This window comes from Pogoniulus pusillus, chromosome 3 (genome assembly GCF_015220805.1).
Source record: "Pogoniulus pusillus isolate bPogPus1 chromosome 3, bPogPus1.pri, whole genome shotgun sequence".
Lineage (NCBI taxonomy): Eukaryota > Metazoa > Chordata > Aves > Piciformes > Lybiidae > Pogoniulus > Pogoniulus pusillus.
In genome coordinates, this window is record NC_087266.1 from 23,765,837 (window position 1) to 23,785,424 (window position 19,588).

The 19,588-nt window shown below is 46.3% G+C and overlaps 1 protein-coding gene across 4 annotated transcripts in view; it reads left to right on the top strand.

Moving 5' to 3' along the window:
• MTUS2 (microtubule associated scaffold protein 2) overlaps window positions 1-19,588 on the top strand; it is a 375,898-nt gene that overhangs the window by 353,445 nt on the left and 2,865 nt on the right. For 3 of the 4 annotated variants that reach the window (XM_064172588.1, XM_064172594.1, XM_064172600.1), the window contains 6 exons: window positions 734-948; window positions 4,265-4,370; window positions 6,716-6,789; window positions 9,291-9,389; window positions 10,998-11,117; window positions 13,736-13,833. In XM_064172588.1, the coding sequence (XP_064028658.1) occupies window positions 734-948; window positions 4,265-4,370; window positions 6,716-6,789; window positions 9,291-9,389; window positions 10,998-11,117; window positions 13,736-13,833 (712 nt within the window). Of the gene's footprint in view, window positions 1-733; window positions 949-4,264; window positions 4,371-6,715; window positions 6,790-9,290; window positions 9,390-10,997; window positions 11,118-13,735; window positions 13,834-17,677; window positions 18,310-19,588 lie in introns of those variants that run through there. The other variant, XM_064172609.1, reaches the window with a different exon arrangement.

The window sequence follows — 19,588 nt, forward strand, 5'->3', positions numbered from 1 at the left end:
TAGGGGGGAAAAAAATCAGAGAAAGAGTGGTCAGGCATTGGAATGAGCTGCACAGGGAGGTGATTCAGTCACCAACCCTGGATGTGTTTAAAAGTCGTTTGGATGTGATGCTTGGGGATATGGTTTAGGGTGAGCCGTGTAGAGTAGGGATAATGGTTGGACTTGGTGATCCTGAGGGTCTTTTACAACCTGCAAGTTTCTGTGATGTTTCTGTGATTCCCTGCATCACATGCACAGGATATGTCCCTTCCTGGTACAACCCTGGAAGTGGGGACTTAGCCATGACTCTGCCTTGAGAGAAGGAAGAAGAATTTTGTAATCCCAATTGAAAGGCTTTGTGTCAAATGATTGTATCCCATACTGCTGTTTATATCCAAAGCAAAGTAACAACCCCAAAGCCCTGATTTGTGGATCCAAGACCTTACTGGCCAGGAAGGGACATCCAGTCACCCTGCAGGCCCATGGAATTGCCTGCATCATGGTCATGATCACAGTTTTATATGGGTTTTTGCATACTTTGCCAGTGCCTCTATCTAAACAAATGCCTGTGCATATGTATGTGTAAAAGACTGGGGCAAAGAAAGAAATAACAGTGAGAACTTGCTGATGGCTGAGATTTGTGGGAGTCCAGAGTCAGTGAGAACCACTGTGCTCAGTGCTTCACAGAAAGTTCCAGTGCCACTGTTTGCTCCTGAAATGCTCAGAGCCTAACTGTATGGTCTCGTCTACGCAGCCCTCAACACAGCAAGATGTGAGAAGCAACAAACAGAAAAAGAGGAGCTGAAGAGGTCCTTTGAGGAGGAGGTGAAGCAGCTGTGCAGGCAGCAGCAGCAGGATCTGCAGGCGATGGAGCAGCAGCTGCAGGAGGAGTACAACAACAAGAAAGAGAGCCTGCAGGAGCAGCACAGACTGCAGCTAGAGCAAGTCAAATTGCAGCATCAGGATCAGGTTAGTCACTATCTGTTCCCTTTGAGTAGACCTGAATGGGTTCAGGTAATGAAATATATTCAATATTCCAGTATTTTACCTGTTTTAATTTCTCTTCTGCTAGTTGGTGCTGAATTGCAGGCTTGTAACACAAAGGCTTTATGGAACTGGGCTGTTTTGCCCAGGACAAGCTATCTTTTTTCTGTTATGCACTGGTTTTCGAAGAGGCATAGGAAGGTGCTGCCAAAGTGGTCATTGTGTTCTAAACCAACCTCTCTACATGCCTAGAGGTGGTGCTGAGCCATGTCTTTATGTCTTCAGTTTATACAAGATCGTTAATGCAATATCCCTCACTTTTTCTGCTTTGCTTTCTGATAGGAAGGAGAGGTGATCTCGAAAGATTTGGCTTTTTTTTCCCCCTTTCACTGTGTCTGTGTATCAGTTTGACTAGCAGAAGATTTAAGCTCTAGCTGCAAGCCTTGCCTCTCCTGGACCACCAAGTGTTGGCATTTATGAAGGAATTTGTTCCATAGGTTATTTCTTTTTTGCTGAGATAGCTTGTGGCTCATCTCTGCTACTTTGTAAAGCATTTCTGCTAGCTCCTAGGACCACAGGATGGATAGTGGTTTTTTTCTCTCAAGTTAATCAGTGCAAGACAGGGTGCTAACAGGCTGCCACAGGGCTTGACCAAAAGTATTCTTATTTTTCTCTTGTTCCCATCTATTATGATTCTGTTCTCCACTACACAGAAATGATGGAAATCTGTCTTTCCCTTTCTGCAAATAATTCTCTTTCCTCCAGTCCTTTGGTTTGCCTCAGTGGCTCATTGTTCTCTGAATTACTGAAGGTAACACAGACATTTCTCTCCACTGCTTTGAAAATGCTGCTGTGTATGACCCTAGTATCTCAGAGTTCAAGCCCTTCTTTTCTATCCATGGTTCCCTTAGCATTTCATGATGAGTTTTAACAGTTTTTCCCTTTGAAGTCCAACTCCTCCATTACACTGATCCTGTGTGGAGCCCTCTTGGATTGGAGGAGGCTGATAGGTTGGGTTGGGAGGCTGCTTGCTGACAATGTTTCTTGGTCATGGAAAGGGAGAACTTTGTTAGTCTGGGAACCAAGGTGCATGAGGAGTAACAATCCTTAATAGCTGCTGACTTAGAAGTTTCATAATCCTCTGGTCTTTCCTTCTCCTCCTCAGAGGAAGAGGAGAAGTGCCCAGCTCAGAGCATGCCAAAAGGAGCAAGCCTGCTCTAGGGACTGGAATTGTCCATCTCTGATGATGCTGAGCTAGTGCTGGTCTCAGCCAGCATTATAGCGAGGCACCTAACCTGCATGCTGGACATGACAAAACCCTTCATGCTTGAGCTGTCCATCTGTTGGGAGGAATTTGAGCTTACACTCATGAAGGCAGAAATAATAGCAACATTCTTTTAACCATGGATCTGCATCTACTTCTGTATCCATGCATTTAGTTTGGAAGTTTGCCATCCCACTGTCATGGTTTCTAGTCACAACTTAGTTGTCCACACAATATTGCTGTAGTTACAGTTCAGTTTAGTATCAGATAGCTGATGGTTCTTTGAACACAGAGATGTCAGGCTTTGGAGGCTCAGCTGTTGCTGAGGAAGTGAGATCCTGGTTCTTCTTTGAGCTGCTCCACTTAAGGCGTTTTGTCAACCAAGTTACTGAACTTCTCTGATTAGATCCTCCTCTTGATTTTACTTTATTAAGCCTTAAAAATCCCACCTGAGATTCCTTTAATAGCCAGAAATAACCATGACGTGGGTTAATCAGGTTGGAATTAGCATCCAAGAGATATGCTTCCCAGTGACAAGTTTTTTTATGCTATGAAAAAAAAACCTGCAAGCAGGAGGTCATGCTGGAAGATTAAAAAGCATCATTTGGAATGTGAATGGGAAGCACACAGAAGACAGAAAAATCCTTGCAAGCCATTTGGAACATGTTTAATTTGCTTTGTAGATAAATAACTTGCCAAAGGTAGTGGCAGTGAAAGGAGACCCCTGCATCTTCTAGAGGTGTTGAAGTTGAGCATAATCATTTCTATAGGGGGCTGCTCAGTTGAGAAGCAATAGACTATAAATAAAGAGGTAAATAAGAGTGAGGTAAAGAAAAGGTCAATGTTTGTGAGGTTTCAGTGCACAAACATCACATACAAGGACATGATTCTTTGAGAAAAGTCACTTGACAGTCCCTAGCACATTAGTAGCCTGTTGAGTCATCCAGCCTCCCTTCCCCTGCTCTTTCATGCAATACACCAGCAGGCTGAGGCCCTGTTGTTTTGCAAATAGCTTCTGTAAGTGCATGATTTTTGCAACAGGGTTGGAAATTTTGCTTCTGTTGGGTAATCTAACTCGTTGACAAGGTGACCCACTTAGTGGGTGAGGGAAAGGCTGCAGGTGTTGTTTGCCTGGACTTTAGTAAGCATTTGACACTGTTTCCCACAGCACTGTCCTGCAGAAACTGGCTGCTCATGGCTTAGATGAGTGGGCATTTGCTGGCTTAAGAACTGGCTGGATGACCAGGCACAGAGAGTGGTGGTTAACAGAGTTAAATACAGCTAGCAGCTGGTCACAAGTGGTCACCTGGGGGTGCTGATCAACAGCTGGCTGAACATGACCCAGCAGTGTGCTCAGGCAGCCAAGAAGACAACAGCATCCTGGCCTGAAGCAGGAAGAGGGTGACAAGCAGGACCAGGGAAGTGATCATGGCCCCTGTAAAACAAACAAACAAACACCAAGATGGCTTGGAAATTTGCATTTATCTGACCATCAAAGGAAACTGGGTCATTAATATAATTCAGATTAGTGGAATCCCAGTGATGGAGCTCTGAACAGGCTGCCCAAAGAGGTTGTGGAGTCTCCTTCTCTGGAGACTTTCAAAACCCACCTGGATGTGTTCCCGTGCTAACTACCATAGGTGATCCTGCTTCTGCTTGGCAGGGAGGTTGGACTCGATGATCTCTGGAGGTCCTTTCCAACCTTTAAGGTTCTGTGATTGTGCAATGTTATGCTTTTTGAACATTCTCTACATGGCTTCTTCACTTAAGGACTTATGACCTTGTGCTTTCTTATGTATGTCTTTTATCACCATGAAGGTGAAAGAACAAAAATACAATCAGCAGTGACTACACCCTACCAATCAAAGCATGAACACAGCTGTTTGGTAATGAATAGGACTGGCTCAGGTGCTAGAAGTGTCTCAGTAGGTCTTTTTACTGTTCCCAGCTCACTAGAGTTCTCTGTCAGTGGCTTGTCAATGTGCCACAGAATGTCTTATCCTCTATTTGTGTCTCCATTCATTGTTGTTGGAACAGGTGGAAGATATCACAGCTATACACGAAACTGCAATGGTACAGTTGGAAAATAACCACTTAGTTGCTATTACAGTTCTGCAGGATGAGAATGACTGCAAAATTCAAGGTAAGGCACAGACTACCCAATAGCTACAGAGCTGTTACAGAGCAGGAATTAGTACTGCAGTGAGATTTTGAATGCCTGGATTTTCCTTCCTCCAAGGTGGATGATACAGGAATTTTTTGTTGGTGCTTTCACACAGAGTGGATCACCAGGTTCCTGCTAGAAGGGAGGGAGAGCAGTGTACACCACATCTAAACCGTGTCTCAAACTATCTGAGGCGTCTTTGGGCCAAAGATGAGGCTTTCTCCATGGGTTGCTGAACAGAGAGTCTCAATTCCACCTCACATTACACAGAGGCTTTTCTCAAGTGCCTAACTCTTGAGTGCTCAGGAAGCTTGAGCTCATTGAAAATCTCTGAGTTAAATGTCTGCATTGTTCCTAAAACAAAGATTCCTAATTTTCAGTGACAAAAGTCTGACTGTGCTGAGCAGATCAAAGCCACATGCTGGTGCAAATCTGCACCTCAGCACTGTTATCTTCATTTCATGTTACGCTATTTCCCATGGGATTTGATGCTGCAGATAGACCTATCTCCTCCCTACCAGTTCACTATCTAAATACATGTCCTTATACATGCCCTAGCTGACATTTAAGAGTTATCTCTGCCATCTCCCTCTGTTCTCTCTTACATGTAGGCATGAGGGTCTAACTGTTAAATGGCTCTAGTAAGTTTATCCCACAACTTTCCCCAGCTCTGCAGTGTGTCAGTGTTACAGTTTAGAGCTAATGCCCTAGCCCAGTGTCTTAACTGTAAATAAGAACATGTTTTTTTTTCCAGGTAATTCCAGTTTAAAGGGTAAAAAAGTTAGAGTTGGACACAGAATGATAATAAGATATGTTTCTCTAATTCCATTGGTCTGCTGCACACCTTACATTTCGCTGTACTGCTTGCTCTTTCTCTCTGCTTGGCTTTTGGGCTGTTCTATCTCTGCCCCTTGCTGGCTGACTGTTTCATTTTGACTTTTGCAGACGGCATGGGTAGGGTGGGAGGTGGAGACAGCAGGACCCCTCCTCCTCTTTGTGTCTAGAGGCAGGGAATAGGGCTGAAATATTGTACAAGGGGCTAATGTGTTATGTAAATTTGCCTTGTCTAGGTTTATTACCTTTTATACTTTTCTGTTTAGCCCACCTTTGTAAGTTCTGAGCAGTGTGGTAAGTTTACTCTGGGGGTAAATGTTCCAATCTGTTGGAGTGCAGATCCAAGCCGCAACAGTCAGAGACAGGAGTTCAGAGAACAGCATGAGGCGGGAGCAGTCTGTTCCTTTCTCCTGCAGGCAGGGATGGTATCTAGCAGACCGGTTTTAAATTCACATACACGATTTGAAGAACAAAAGCCGAAAAGCTGCTCCTTGCCCTTGCTGTTAGCGTTCTCTGCGGATCAAAGCGGGCTGTGGGCTAGGCAGGTCTGGCGGCCAGTTCGCGTCCGCACTGCTGCTGCGGGCATGGAGCGCCCTCCTGTGCACGGAAGAGGCATTGCAGCAGCTGCGCTCCAGGGCGCTGTACGGGGCGCTGGAGGGTTAATGTTGGTAGTGCTGTGACTGCGGCTGCTGAGCGGCGGTTTGAGGGCAGAACCTCACCGAGATGGGGTTAAAGACACCAATACAGTGTCCGTGTACTCAAAAGCCAGGTGCTGCTACTGTTCTGAACGGCAGTTCGATGGCATCGGTTTAAACTTCATTCCGCTTTGGTTACTATGAAGTCAAAAGTGAGTTGCTCTAGTACTGAAGGCTTTAAATATGTCATACAAATAGAGATTTTTTTTTTGCCTTCAGGCTCCATCAGCATCACTAATAAGCCTCATAGGTCATCTGTCACAGCTCCTGGTGAAACTGTCATTTGCACCTCTGCATCTGAGTTGCTAGCCCTTCTCTCTGTCTCCCCAAAGAAGCTGCAACCCAAGCTTTTAAATATATATCTACTTTTTAAATCTCTGATTTGGACATACTTTGAACTGGTGAATGACCTGTTGTTAGACCTTTTCCAGATCAGGGTCCCCAGGAGCCGAGAATTTGAAGCAGTTCTGAAAAATCAGGATCTAGTCTCCTAGAAACAGAGATATCAGCAACCAGTGAAAGAGCAGGTGAACATTATCCTTACAACTACTCACTTAAGATCAGAGAGTATATTACTGCCGTGGTCTAGTTGACTGGACAGGGCTGGGTGCTAGGTTGGACTGGATGATCTTGGAGGTCTCTTCCAACCTGGTTGATTCTATGATTCTGTGATACTAGTTTTCTGCTCGACCTAAAGCTGCATTGCAGACTGGGCTTGCCTCACAATGGCTGTGCTCTCAGACGTTGGTTTGCTGGTCCTCATTTAGCAGTGTCATGTCTGTGTGTCTTCCCCAGAACTGACTGCTGCTCACAAACTGGAAAAGGCACAGTTAGAAGAGGCTTTTGAAAAGCTGCGGCTGTCGCTCCAGGTCAGTACTGTTGCTGTTTCCCACCCTGTAAAGATGTTGTGGAGCAGCTGATGGGACATCCCCAGCCCTGTTGCCAGCTGCCAGCACACCAGGCTGTTGCTTCTTCCCAGCTATAGTACTTCTAATCCTTTGCCTGTCCAAACTGGGATCTATCAGCAAAGGTGCCCCTTTGGGGTTTTTCCTTCTCTGCTGTCTGGTTCAAAACATACTAATTATTTGAAAGAGAAGAGGGGACTAATCTCAAAGGGAGGAGGAGGCAACTGGATTAAGTGAAGAAGTGTCCTTTTGAGTGCTAGCTGTAGAACCAGCACAAGGAGCAAAGCTGAGCTCCTCCCTGCATGATGGAGAGGGTTCCAACACCTGTGGTGGCTGTAAGCCTCACCTTGTCTACGTGGTACCCTCCAGCAGGCATCCCTACAGCTCAGAAATGCTGAGCTCTCCTGCCTGACCCTGTGCCTGCACTTTAAATTCTTCCCTGTTGCCTGAATATGGAGGAGCTGGTGACACAGCTGGCAATTTCTCTCTGATGAGGGCTGCCCCAGGGCTCACACTGCTGTGCAGCCAGGCTGTGGGTGGCCAGGGTCAGCCCTGTACATCACATGCAACACATTGCACTGTATTATGCCAAGCTCAGGATTGTCTTGGCTTTTTCATTCTTCTAATGACTCCGTGCTGTTCTCACTCTCTAGATGGTGAAATCCCAAGGAGTGGAGGGCAGAAGCGTCCCCTTGTGATTCACACTGAGTTTGGATATCTTGTGTGAACAAGCAAGGATGCCAGAGCACATAATGCAAGCTCTGTTGGAATTTGTAGGTAGAGATGAGTTGCAGGTTTTAAAATCCCTGACTGGCACCTACCGTTGCACTCAGCAACTGTCACCTGCCTTCCTCATGAGGCTGTGACAGCAGTTTTGCAATAAGCACTGATGCAATTGTTAAGGCTGAGAAATTACAGATATAAAAGATGAGAATTCCAATTTCACAGCAGCTGTGGCTTTTGCACATGTTGTGTATCGAGAGGTATCAGGGATACCTTTGATGGCAACAGAAATATGATTGCTAAAAAAAAAACCATTTTCTTCCTGTGTATAGCTCTGAGATGAAATGATGATCATTTAAAGTCTACACCACTAACTCAGCATTGCTCATTGCTGTGTTAGGAAGCCTAGAAAGGTGAAGGAAGTGGGAATGGGGTATCCGCCACCTCATTCACCACCCAGATTATCTCCTTCATGCCTGCAATACAAATGCACTCTTAAGGAAGGGCTTACTTGTTCTCATCCAGCCCAAGGTGATCAGGCAATTTAGCACCAAAGACGTCTCATGAACAAGTGCCAAGCCAGTGTCAGCCAGTTGTAGGTGTTTAAGGCATTTCAGAACTCCCTGAGGAGCTGGTTATCAAAAACCCCACTCCAGTCATAGGAGTTTAAGGCATTTCAGAACTCCCTGAGGAGCTGATTATCAAAAACCCCACTCCAGTCATAGGAGTTTAAGGCATTTCAGAACTCCCTGAGGAGCTGGTTATCAAAAACCCCACTCCAGTCATAGGAGTTTAAGGCATTTCAGAACTCCCTGAGGAGCTGGTTATCAAAAACCCCACTCCAGTCATAGGAGTTTAAGGCATTTCAGAACTCCCTGAGGAGCTGGTTATCAAAAACCCCACTCCAGTCATAGGAGTTTAAGGCATTTCAGAACTCCCTGAGGAACTGGTTATCAAAAACCCCACTCCAGTCATAGGAGTTTAAGGCATTTCAGAACTCCCTGAGGAGCTGGTTATCAAAAACCCCACTCCAGTCATAGGAGTTTAAGGCATTTCAGAACTCCCTGAGGAGCTGGTTATCAAAAACCCCACTCCAGTCATAGGAGTTTAAGGCATTTCAGAACTCCCTGAGGAACTGGTTATCAAAAACCCCACTCCAGTCATAGGAGTTTAAGGCGTTTCAGAACTCCCTGAGGAGCTGATTGTCAAAAACCCCACTCCAGTCATAGGAGTTTAAGGCATTTCAGAACTCCCTGAGGAGCTGATTATCAAAAACCCCACTCCAGTCATAGGAGTTTAAGGCATTTCAGAACTCCCTGAGGAACTGGTTATCAAAAACCCCACTCCAGTCATAGGTGTTTAAGGCATTTCAGAACTCCCTGAGGAGCTGATTATCAAAAACCCCACTCCAGTCATAGGAGTTTAAGGCGTTTCAGAACTCCCTGAGGAGCTGGTTATCAAAAACCCCACTCCAGTCATAGGAGTTTAAGGCATTTCAGAACTCCCTGAGGAGCTGGTTATCAAAAACCCCACTCCAGTCATAGGAGTTTAAGGCATTTCAGAACTCCCTGAGGAGCTGGTTATCAAAAACCCCACTGTATGTTTAAATGGTCTTACTTCTAAAACATCACCTTCCAGGAGTTTCTAAGCCTCGTTCAGCTTCTCTGTTGGTTTTACAGTATAGAGTGGCTTGTGTGAATCTAAGAGGGACTGGTGTTCTCATTGGCATGTATCCCTTCCAGGACCAGATAGACATCCTCACCTTCCAGAACCAGTCTCTTAAGGCCAAAGCAGAGCGCTTTGAAGAGGCTCTGAAGAAGAACAACGAGGAGCAACTGAAGGTGAATGCCAACTACATCTATACAGTTGTCAAGATATGTTTGTAAATATGATTCACATCACATGATTCACTGGGTATCAATGGAATCCTTACCCAGGCATGAGCAACTAGGTCCCAGGCAAGACCCCAATTCCTGAAGAGTCAGAAATCTTAGCCTAGGTCCAGCATTTGTGGATTTTACTTCTTTTTGTCACTTTGTTTCATTAAGTCCATCTACTATGTTCTTACTGCTGTCTATTCTCCTTTCCCTTCTTTCTTTCTCCTTACTTTCTGTCTTTTCACATTTAGGTTTCCTTTCTTGTGCCTTTTGAACCAACTTCTTTGGTATTCTTTCATTTTATCTGGATTTGCAGGCAAGGCCCCTGTTATATGAAATACTTATTCAACATCTGTCTCTTGGGGCCATGCTGTTTATTTACAGTTTGTAAGCTAACATGCACTGCAATTATGTATCTGAAATTAAATAACCCTGACATAACCCTCCAAAATTAATTCCCTGTCAACTTGGGACACTTCAGTGTGTTCACATGTGCCAGCAGTATGCCCAGGTGGCCAATGGCATCCTGGCCTGTATCAGGAATAGTGTGACCAGCAGGACCAGGGAAGTCCTGCACTGGTTAGGCCACACCTTGAGTACTGTATCCATTTTGGGGCCCCTCAATTTAAGAAAGATGTTGATGTGCTTGAACATGTCCATAGAAGAGCAACAAGGCTGGTGAGGGAGCTGGAGCACAGCCCTATGATGAGTAGCTGAAGCAGCTGAGGTTGTTCAGCTTGGAGAAGAGAAGTTTCAGGCAAGACCTTATTGCTCTCTAGAACTACCTGAAAGGAGTCTGTAGCCAGGCAGGGGTTGGTCTCTTCTCCCAGACACCCAGTGACAGAACAAGAGGACACAGTCCCAAACTGCAGCAGGGCAGGTTTGGATTGGATGTTAGGAAGAAATTCTTCATGGAAAGAGTCACTGCCTATTGGAATGGGCTGTCTGGGGAGGTGGTGGAGTCACCATCCCTGGAGGTCTTTAAAAGGAGATTGGATGAGGCACTTAGTTTCATGGTTTAGTTAATTAGAAGGGTTAGGTGATAGGTTGGACTTGATCTTAGAGGTCTTTCCCAACCTAATTAATTCTGTGATTCTGAGTGAACTCCTTAGGAAATAAGCACAAATGTCTGCAACAGGCATAGTCATGGGAAACAGCATCAGTCCCTTTCCATCTTCACTACCCCATTTAATTTGCATGAAAGGACAAATTGTGCAGTGTCACAATGATGTTAAGGCACTGGGATGTGGTGTGCAGGCAAGGCAGAACACTACAGTTTCCACCTCCAGCCTCCTTGTCCAGTTTCAGCAGTTTCATGTGTGTACCTTACCTAAGCCACAATCATCAAACACCTCATGCAGTCCCCAAGTTATGAAGAGGAATGAGGTTGCTTTCTAGCCATGAGGCTGGTCAAAAGAAAGGCTGTATGGGCAAAAGAATAGCTTAGGAGAGAATATCAGGACTCAGGGGGGCTGCAGGGTGCCAGGGGCAGGTGGTTTCCACCTGAGACTCCTGAACCCCTGGGTGCAAGGAGGAAAGTTTATCTTATGACTGAAGGTGTGTATCTCCTAGATTGCACGAGCTCCATATCAGCACTTAGAAAAAGATCTGAAGAGCTTGAAATATGTTCTGGAAATGAAGAACAATCAGATTCACAAACAGGAGAAGATGATTATGGAGCTAGAAAAACAGGTGAGTTGTCATTTTTCCTGCAGAGGAGAGATCACAGAGGTAGTAAAAATTTGGTTACAGCAAGAGTGAGAAAACTTATGATATTGGGACAAGTGTTAAAGAGCTATATATTGTCTTGTTCCATTGTCAGCCTACAGAGCTGCTTCTCCTATCCCATGTCTCAGGTTTTCACTCAGAAATTGGAATCTTTTCTCATGCCTTCACCCACCCATGATATCCTTGATTCCTCCCATGCATCCATTGATCCGTGTTGCTTTTCTGTGGAATATGTGCTCAGCCCATTTGTGGTGGTTTGGGTGTACCCTGCCCCCCCCACACTTTAGAAGGTACCCAACTGCTAGACTCAGCCAGCTCTGGGAATATAAATGAAACTATTTATTTACAGCTAGCACAATGTACAAGCAGATATATACAGTATATACACTTATATACAGAAATATGCAAGGTAAAAGTAATACAGAAACACAACTCCCCTCCCAGAAACCTGAGTCCCCAGGAGGGGCTCTCAACCACCCCTGCACCTTCCCCCTGCCCCTCTCAACCTTACCCCAGTCCTAAGGAAGAATAGAGGTTCAGCCAAGAGGTTAAGAAGCAAAGGTGAGTGGCAGGTGAGGTTAGGGAGATGCAGCTCAGTCAAAGCCCAGCCCGAGAGTGAAGACAAAATGTCAAGTGTTATCTAATGTTTTCCCTTCTTGTTCCCATACATCTCAGTGAGACTGTGAGGGGAGCAGACATCACCATTGTTTTCCTTTCACAGCCTATGATCTACGTTTTCTCACCAAAACATTCTACCCTGCTTCAAACTAGCACACAGCAACGCAAGTGGTGCAGGAAGAGTGGGATAAAGGGAACTCTGCAGCAGTCCAGGGCTTTGTTTTGTTTACAAGCTTGCACCATACACCCCTATAGGAGTCAGGTAACCATTTGGGAATAGAACAGGCAAGTGGAGAAGAATTGAGCCATATATGTTCTGCTGCTGCTGCTCATGCAGGCACTTAGGGAGGTTTCAGCCACGAGTACACATTAGCAATATTCAGCAAGCCACCCCTAGCATGGCTTATGCTGGCAAAGGCCTCTCCAACCCTGAAGTAATGCTTTGTTTCAGCCTACTCTGTTTTCTTGTCCTTTATATGTGGAACAAAGAACTCACCAGTTCACCACCAATTACATTTTTTCTTGGAATGGGGATTTAGTTTGGAAGGCAAAACCTGCAGTGACACTAAACATATAATGCAGTGACAGCATGAGACACTACCTCAGCTGGGGAGCCAGGACAGCTGGTTCAGCACAGCATTCAGCAAGATTTGTTTCCATTTATGGAGGAATTTGAGAACTCATGATTATTTTGCTGAACAGATGCTTGAGTAAGTGGAGATAGAGAAAAGTGACTCTTTACAACTGAGGTTTGTTAACTGTGCTCCTTCCAACATGCTGCTCCTGGAGCTAAGACAGCATCTGAAAGCATGCACTGCAGCATTACACTGAGAAAAAGTGCCCAACAGTGCCTTCCCCCACCCCATTTCTCCCCAGTTTTCCACCTTTTTTCCCGCTCCTTTTTTCCTTTTCCCTTGTTTTTTTTTCCTCCTGGTCATTTCTCTGCTTTTACTAACTGACCATGCATGAGCACCACGGTCCTGCTCCTGCCCTTCATCACAGTAACACCCTGAGTCTACTGTGGTCCAAAGTCATGACTGCTTTCTGTTTCAAGATCTACCTTTATTAGTTTCAAATTGCTTGAAAACTAAAAACTAAGGTGAAAAAGTATGTCCTGTTCAGAACCCAGAGAAAACAGAGGCACATGAGACTGTGGCACCTACCTATAAACATCTTGCTGATGTTTTTATACACTGCTTTTGCCATCCTCGAACTCTGTCCTTGAACTGTTCTGAGTGAAAGCTATCTGTATGTGGGATAGGATTCATTTCACTTAAATACAGCTTAAAGTTACTTGTCTAGCTTAAGCCTGTCATTTAAGCTGACACTGTCAGCAGTGGAGAAGTGCCTTCAGAGGGCAGCCCACCTCCTGTGAATGCTGCAGCAGGCTAAGGCTGCCACTGGGTGTAATCTGCCCTGGTGGGTAACTCTTCCATCTCCATAACTGGTGAATCTTAGTCCTTGAGGTTGGACACCAAACATTTACATTCAGGACAGTTAGCTGAGCTGGATAATGCACCCCATACCACCTTGCACCCCTCTTTCTTCATTAGACTGGCTGCTCACATCACAGTGCCTTTTCCAGGCTGGGTATCTCTCTGTCCCCAAGTGCCACCAGCTTCCGTGTCTAGGAATGATAGCTGGTAATGCTGGATCCCAAGGGATGAAAGCTGTGGGGGCATCACTGAGGAAGATGTTTTATTTGTGCTGGACAAAACTAAGATCCTCCTTCTCAGTCAGAAGTAAGAGCTAGTTCGACTCTTCCTCTGCTTGGTGCTTTGCAGGTGATGCCACTTCACCAGCATGATGTGGTGTGAATCACACCTCTAAGTCTCAGCTGCAGTTAAGATGACTACCTCTATCTATTCTCAAATTGTAGAAGTTGCTTCAGGGACAGAAAAATAACATACTCTCTTGGATCAGTTGTTGGACTTTCTTCAGTCTTAACAAACCTTCCATTGCAGGCTGAAAAAAATTTAAAACTGGAAGAAAAAATCACCAAGCTGCAACAGCAGAACGAAGAGCTCAGAGCCAGGATTGAGAAAAATACAGTCATAACAAGGTAGGTACTCATATTTGCAACGTGTCTGAGCTTGAAAGGAGACTGCAGATCTTGGCTGCCCAAGGCTGACCCTTATTTCAGAAGGGGAAAAGCTTATTTCCTTCTGGAAGTGTATTGATGTCCCAGTTTGCTTGTTTGTTAAAGAATCCTTTTTGTAGTGGGGGTTGTTTAACCTAAGGAGGGCCACATATCTGTCTGTGCCTTTACACGAGTTTGACATGCTGCTGACAGCAAAGTTGTCAGTGCCTTAAGGCCTCTTGGTCATTGGGCAGCAAGAGTGGGAAATGGGGCAGCTTCAGGAGAGCTAGCCCAACAATGCCACTGTCACACAAGTGGGGCTCTTCTTTGGTGGCTTGCTTTCATCTGCATCGTCTGCTGCATGGTACAGCATGACAAGGCTCCTTGTGTCAGCTGTTACAGTAATAGAGGAGGATAGACCCTGCCCCAGAGAGTTTGTAGTCTGATGTAAGGCAAGAGACTGTAGCTGGAGCCAGGCAGAAGGGCTATCAGAGGGAGGTGTCAGAGCTGGGGTTGTCCCATCACACCAGCTGCCTGTGTGTCACTGTTGCAGAAGTCATGCCAGGGGCCTACAGTACAGTTTAATTTTTAGCTGACTTTTTAAAGCTTTTTGAGGAGCTGGCTCTCTTTAGTTTGGAGAGAGGAGACTGAGAGGTGATCTCAGTAATGTTTATAAATATGTAAAGGCTGAGTGCCAGGAGCCAGGCTCTTCTCAGTGATGCCCAACAACAGGGCAAGGGGCAATGGGTGGAAGTTGAGGCATAGGGAGTTCCGTGGAAGTATAAGGAAGGATTTTTTCACTGTGAGGGTGACACAACACTGGAACAGGCTGCCCAAGGAGGTTGTGGAGTCTCCCTTTCTGGAGATATTCAAGACCCACCTGGATGCGTTCCTGTCTGATCTGGTATAGGTGATCCTGCTCTGGCCAAGGGGTTGGACTAGATGATCTTTCAAGGTCCCTTCCAGCACCATACCTTCTGTGATTCAGTGTCTCATCTGCAATTTCATTGTAGGTTTTGTCTTTCTTGAGTCTCCTTTTTTAATGCTTCAGCCTTTAATCATAGAATCAACCAGGTTGGAAGAGACCTCCAAGATCATCCAGTCCAGCCTAGCACCCAGCCCTATGCAGTCAACTAGACCATGGCACTAAGTGCCTCATCCAGTCTTTGCTTGAACACCTGCAGGGACAGTGACTCCACCACCTCCCTGGGCAGCCCATTCCAATGCCAATCACTCTCTCTGTGAAGAACTTCCTCCTGACATCCAGCCTAGACCTCCCCTGGCACAACTTGAGACTGTCCCCTTGTTCTATTGCTGGTTGCCTGGGAGAAGAGACCAATCCCCACCTGGCTACAACCTCCCTTCAGGTAGTTGTAGACAGCAACGAGGGCCCCCCTGAGCCTCCTCTTCTCCAGGCTAAACAACCCCAGCTCCCTCAGCCTCTCCTCTTAGGGTTTGTGTTCCAGGCCCCTCACCAGCTTTGTCACCCCTCTCTGGACACTTTCCAGCACCTCAACATCTCTCTTGAATTGAGGGGCCTGTTATCTCCTGCATTATCTCCTGTGTGCAGATACTTTAAAAGGCAGCACTGCTTGCACTGACATTTGGATTGGGGTGAGATTTACATTTCTTCTCACCTAAACTGTAAATGCCTGTACCACATATCACTGTCTGAAGTGGGTGCCTACAGCCTTTCTGTGCTTGAAGAGAAAACCCAGGGTTTTTTAAGGTCTAGATAATCAGCCTAGTTGGAGATGTCTGCTTTTAGGCTGAAGGAATTATGGTCTGGAATTGGCAGTCTCTCTCTACATTGTGACAGCAGCCAGGGTGTCTCAATCAGTGCTTAGCATCTCTGCATTGCAGCTACCTGTCTTTGGCTGGGCAAATAGCACTCTCCACTCTCTGCCAGAGCCTGGCTGCAATGGTTTGCCTCTATGGAGGTCCTGGGTTTGAAAAAACATCTTTTGGCAGAAACTCTGAATTTCAGGTCAGCCTGGAAAGTCAACTTAGAGGACAGTAATTTTCAACAGTAGCAGTCTGGGGGCAGCTATAGAGGTGGCTACAGGGACAATGTCAGGCTGGACTTCAGAGCTGGAGTTACTAAAATGTGTTTTCTTGGCAGCAGCAGCAGCCACCCCGGCTGCTCATTTCTGTTGTACTGGCACTGCCTGGATGTGCAGACAGAACTCAGGGAGCTGCCCTCTGTGAGGCTCAGTGCCATGCAGCTTGAGAGCCTGCGTGGTTGTGAAAGCCCAGAAGTGGAAAGAGGAGGGGAGCAGAAGGGGCAGGAACCAGAGCAAATCCAGTCTTTGCAGCCTGGCAGGGAGGGGGGTCCCAGATGTATCTGGCGGCTGATGGGTACACCACAAAGATATTTCAAATCATAGCCAAGAGAAGATACAGAGTGAGAGAGAAAAGCCTTGCAGGCAGATCATGCACCTGCTTTGGACACAGATGTCCCCCAGAGTCTCTGCTGGGATTTCCCCAAGTGCTTGAATAAATCATCTGTTTTCCTGACATCTTGGATTCTCACTCCAAATCAACCAGCATGTTTTGGTTCTGGTCCTTTGGACTGGAGTTGTTTGCAGGATGGTAGTTTCCAGCACCCTAGAGATGCAGGTGACTCATCTGATTTCTGTTGGCATAGCCCAGACAGCTGCTGACCTCTGGGCCTTTTGGGAGAGGCTTTGATGTGGGTCGGTGAATTAGTTGGGGCAGTTAATGAGGCAGGAATTATAAAGTTGTAGTCGTTTTTATTTTCTGGAAACCTCATACAAACCAGTTACATTTTATTTATGGGTTCTAATTCAGTCAGGAGATTTTCACGAGGATGCTTATGGGCAAGTTTAGTAATTTAGGAAGATGGAAAAGGCTAAGCCACAAAATAGCTTTACCCCACTCATAAGTAAGAGGCAGCCCCGAGCCCTAGGGAAAGCCTGATCCATTTCCAGCGGTGGAGTGGGGATTTAGCGATAGTCCCTGGCTCCTTTGTGGCAGTATCTGGAACTGCCAGCTGTGGTCCAGCCATGGATCCGTGTGGCAAAGTCGAATGCGAATAAACACACCAAAGCCACAGTGTCTCAGACACAAGGCAGATCCTGTGGAGCGGCACTGCCTCAGCAGCGCTGGGGACAGCCGAACCGCTCGGCGTGCTCCTACCAACGGCGGCAGCTTACAGCAGGGGCAGGGAGGCGGTGGTTGGAAAGCAGGAACTGCGTGCCCTCTTGTCACCCTTCTTCAAGATCCTTCCAGCCAGTGTGTCCAGTTGCCATACATATGTAGGCAGAGGCGATTTGCTGTTCCCCGTTCAAGCCTGCAGAGGTGAGAGAAGCAGCTTCTCGCCTGCTTCTTCCCCCATTCAAACTTCAGAGCCAGAGGTGGGGGTAGGGAAAACAATTTGGCATCACCTTCTTTCCCCACTCAAAGCTCCAGAGATGGAAGGTGGGGAAGGTAGTTTGGAGTGCCCTGCCACAGTCAAGAGCATGGCTCAGGTGCCTTCCCCTGCATCCTTATCATATCTGCGTGCCCCTGCAGACCTCTGTGGTTTTATGGCTGATTTGTTACAGATACTTAAATTGTCAGGAGGCTGGCAGAGGAACATGTCTGATCATAAGTCTACTATGCTGGGAATAAAGGATTCTTCAGATGGATTAGGTGTAAAATCAGAACATGTATTTCAAGATACACACTTAAAAAGGGAGAACACATTTGCTTTTACATTGCCTCTTTCCCTTCTTCTGCCTGACAGATGAAGGAGAGCTAAATAGGCATCTGTCTTTTGTAAGTAGCAATGCCTCATCTGTCTGTCTCTCTCTCCGTGGTACAGCAGAGGCAGATACAGGTTGGCTGAGCTGAAGGCAGAGGCTCCACTGAAGGGTACCAGTCATACTAGCTGTCAAAGCTGCCTCTGTTACTGGGTGGTGTAAAACTGGCTCTGCCTGTGTCCAGTCATACCATTGAAGGTGACAGCATAAATCTCCATCTCAGTGTGCACAAGGCAGGCAACAAACAGCAGCTCCTTTCTCCATCCATGCGGCAAAGCAGACCTTTCTGGAGGACACATCCACATGCTGCATGGTTTGTTCAGAGGCAGTTGGCTGTAAGGCTCTTTTCTGCTCAGATGTCTCCCTGCTTATCTGCTGGTCAGGTGTATAACTTGCAGCCTGCCTCTGACAACAAACTGCAGTGTGCAGTAGTACCACGAAGTCTGTTGGGAATGAGACTGCAGAGGACACTGATACTGATCCCATGCCTCCTACGCTACGTCTAGCAAGCAGCACTGAACTCCAGTGTAAGAGACGCTGATAGGTGCTGACAGACTGTGGGCTGTCCAAGCAGCGACTTTAACAGAGGAAGGAACTGAAATCTGTGCTGCTCTGAAATCTGTGCTGGTGTGACTGGTCTGTTCCCAGTATCCAGATGAGTTTTACCAGCCAGTCACACCTTAAAAGCCTCAAAAGCAGAAGGCATGTGCTTTGGGGTTTTTTCCCTCAGCAAATGCTGCCTGGAAAAAAGAATAGAATCATAGAATGGTTTAGGTTGGAATGAATCATCCAGTTCCAACTTCCCACCATAGGCAGGGACACCTCCCACTAAAAGAGGTGCTCAAGGCCTCATCCAGTCTAGCCTTGAGCACGTCCAGGGAGGGAGCATCCACAACCTTCCTGGGCAATCTGTTCCCTTTCTGTAAAGAACTTCTTATACATATATATGTATATCTTATATATATATATATATAAAATATATAGTGGGACTCTGTGTATAACTTCTATGGCCTACCTTGTTAGCCACTACAAAAGAAAGTCATTCTATATGTAGCAAGAGGCTTCCTATGGAGTTAATTCTTCACTGTGAGCTCCCATATGGATTTTCTTGTGCCTGTTCGACCATGAGCTCATGCCACAGCTGATTCCCCAAGGAGACCACGAATAGGATTTCCATCCTCTGCAAGGCAAGCAGGTTTCTGAAAACTTCTGCCAACTTACTCTTTTAAAAGTCTTTCAACTCCGCTAACCACTGCTTTGTGGTTCAAAACTTCAGAGAGAGGGAGAAGAACAGATGTATTCTTGGTGAGCTGAGCTCCATTTCTGTAGGAACCAAGGCTAAAAACACCCAAAAGCATTTTAATACAAAATCAGAAATGCCAGCCTCACCCTCTCAGAAGCTTTTGATGGCACCGAGAGGGTGAACCAGCAGTCCATGACTTCTGCTATGAGCTTCAGGCTATACCCAGAAAGAGCTGTGGAGAATTTCATTTGCATATCCAAAATCCACACCCAGCTGCTCCTGAACCCTGGAACTACGTAGTGGGGGAGGTTAGGTGCCTCTCTGTTTGTTGTATAAAATCCTAAGTTGCCTGTAAATCAGGTTAGGAACATGCCCAGAGCTGCCTGAGACTGATCATGTCAGCATCTGGCTCCTGTCCAAGCATAATGGGGCTGCAGAAGCCAGGTGTTCCTGCATGCACCCTCCAGTACCTGCCCAAAACACACCTCAGTCAGGTCCCGCAGTCTGCCTGCCTTGCCTCATGTCTTTTAAAGCCAGGCACTAGTTAGATGAGAGCAGACTCCCTAAGGTTGTGGTGTCCACAGGAGATTTCCGTGCCCCACTTCCCAGAAAGCCACCAGCTTATGGAGCATTCTGGGGAAGACACCTCCCTGGGCTGTGCTGGTGAAGCTTCCCTGGTAAGACACTCAGGAATAGAGGGCTCATTAGAACCAAGTAGGAAGGAGCTGGA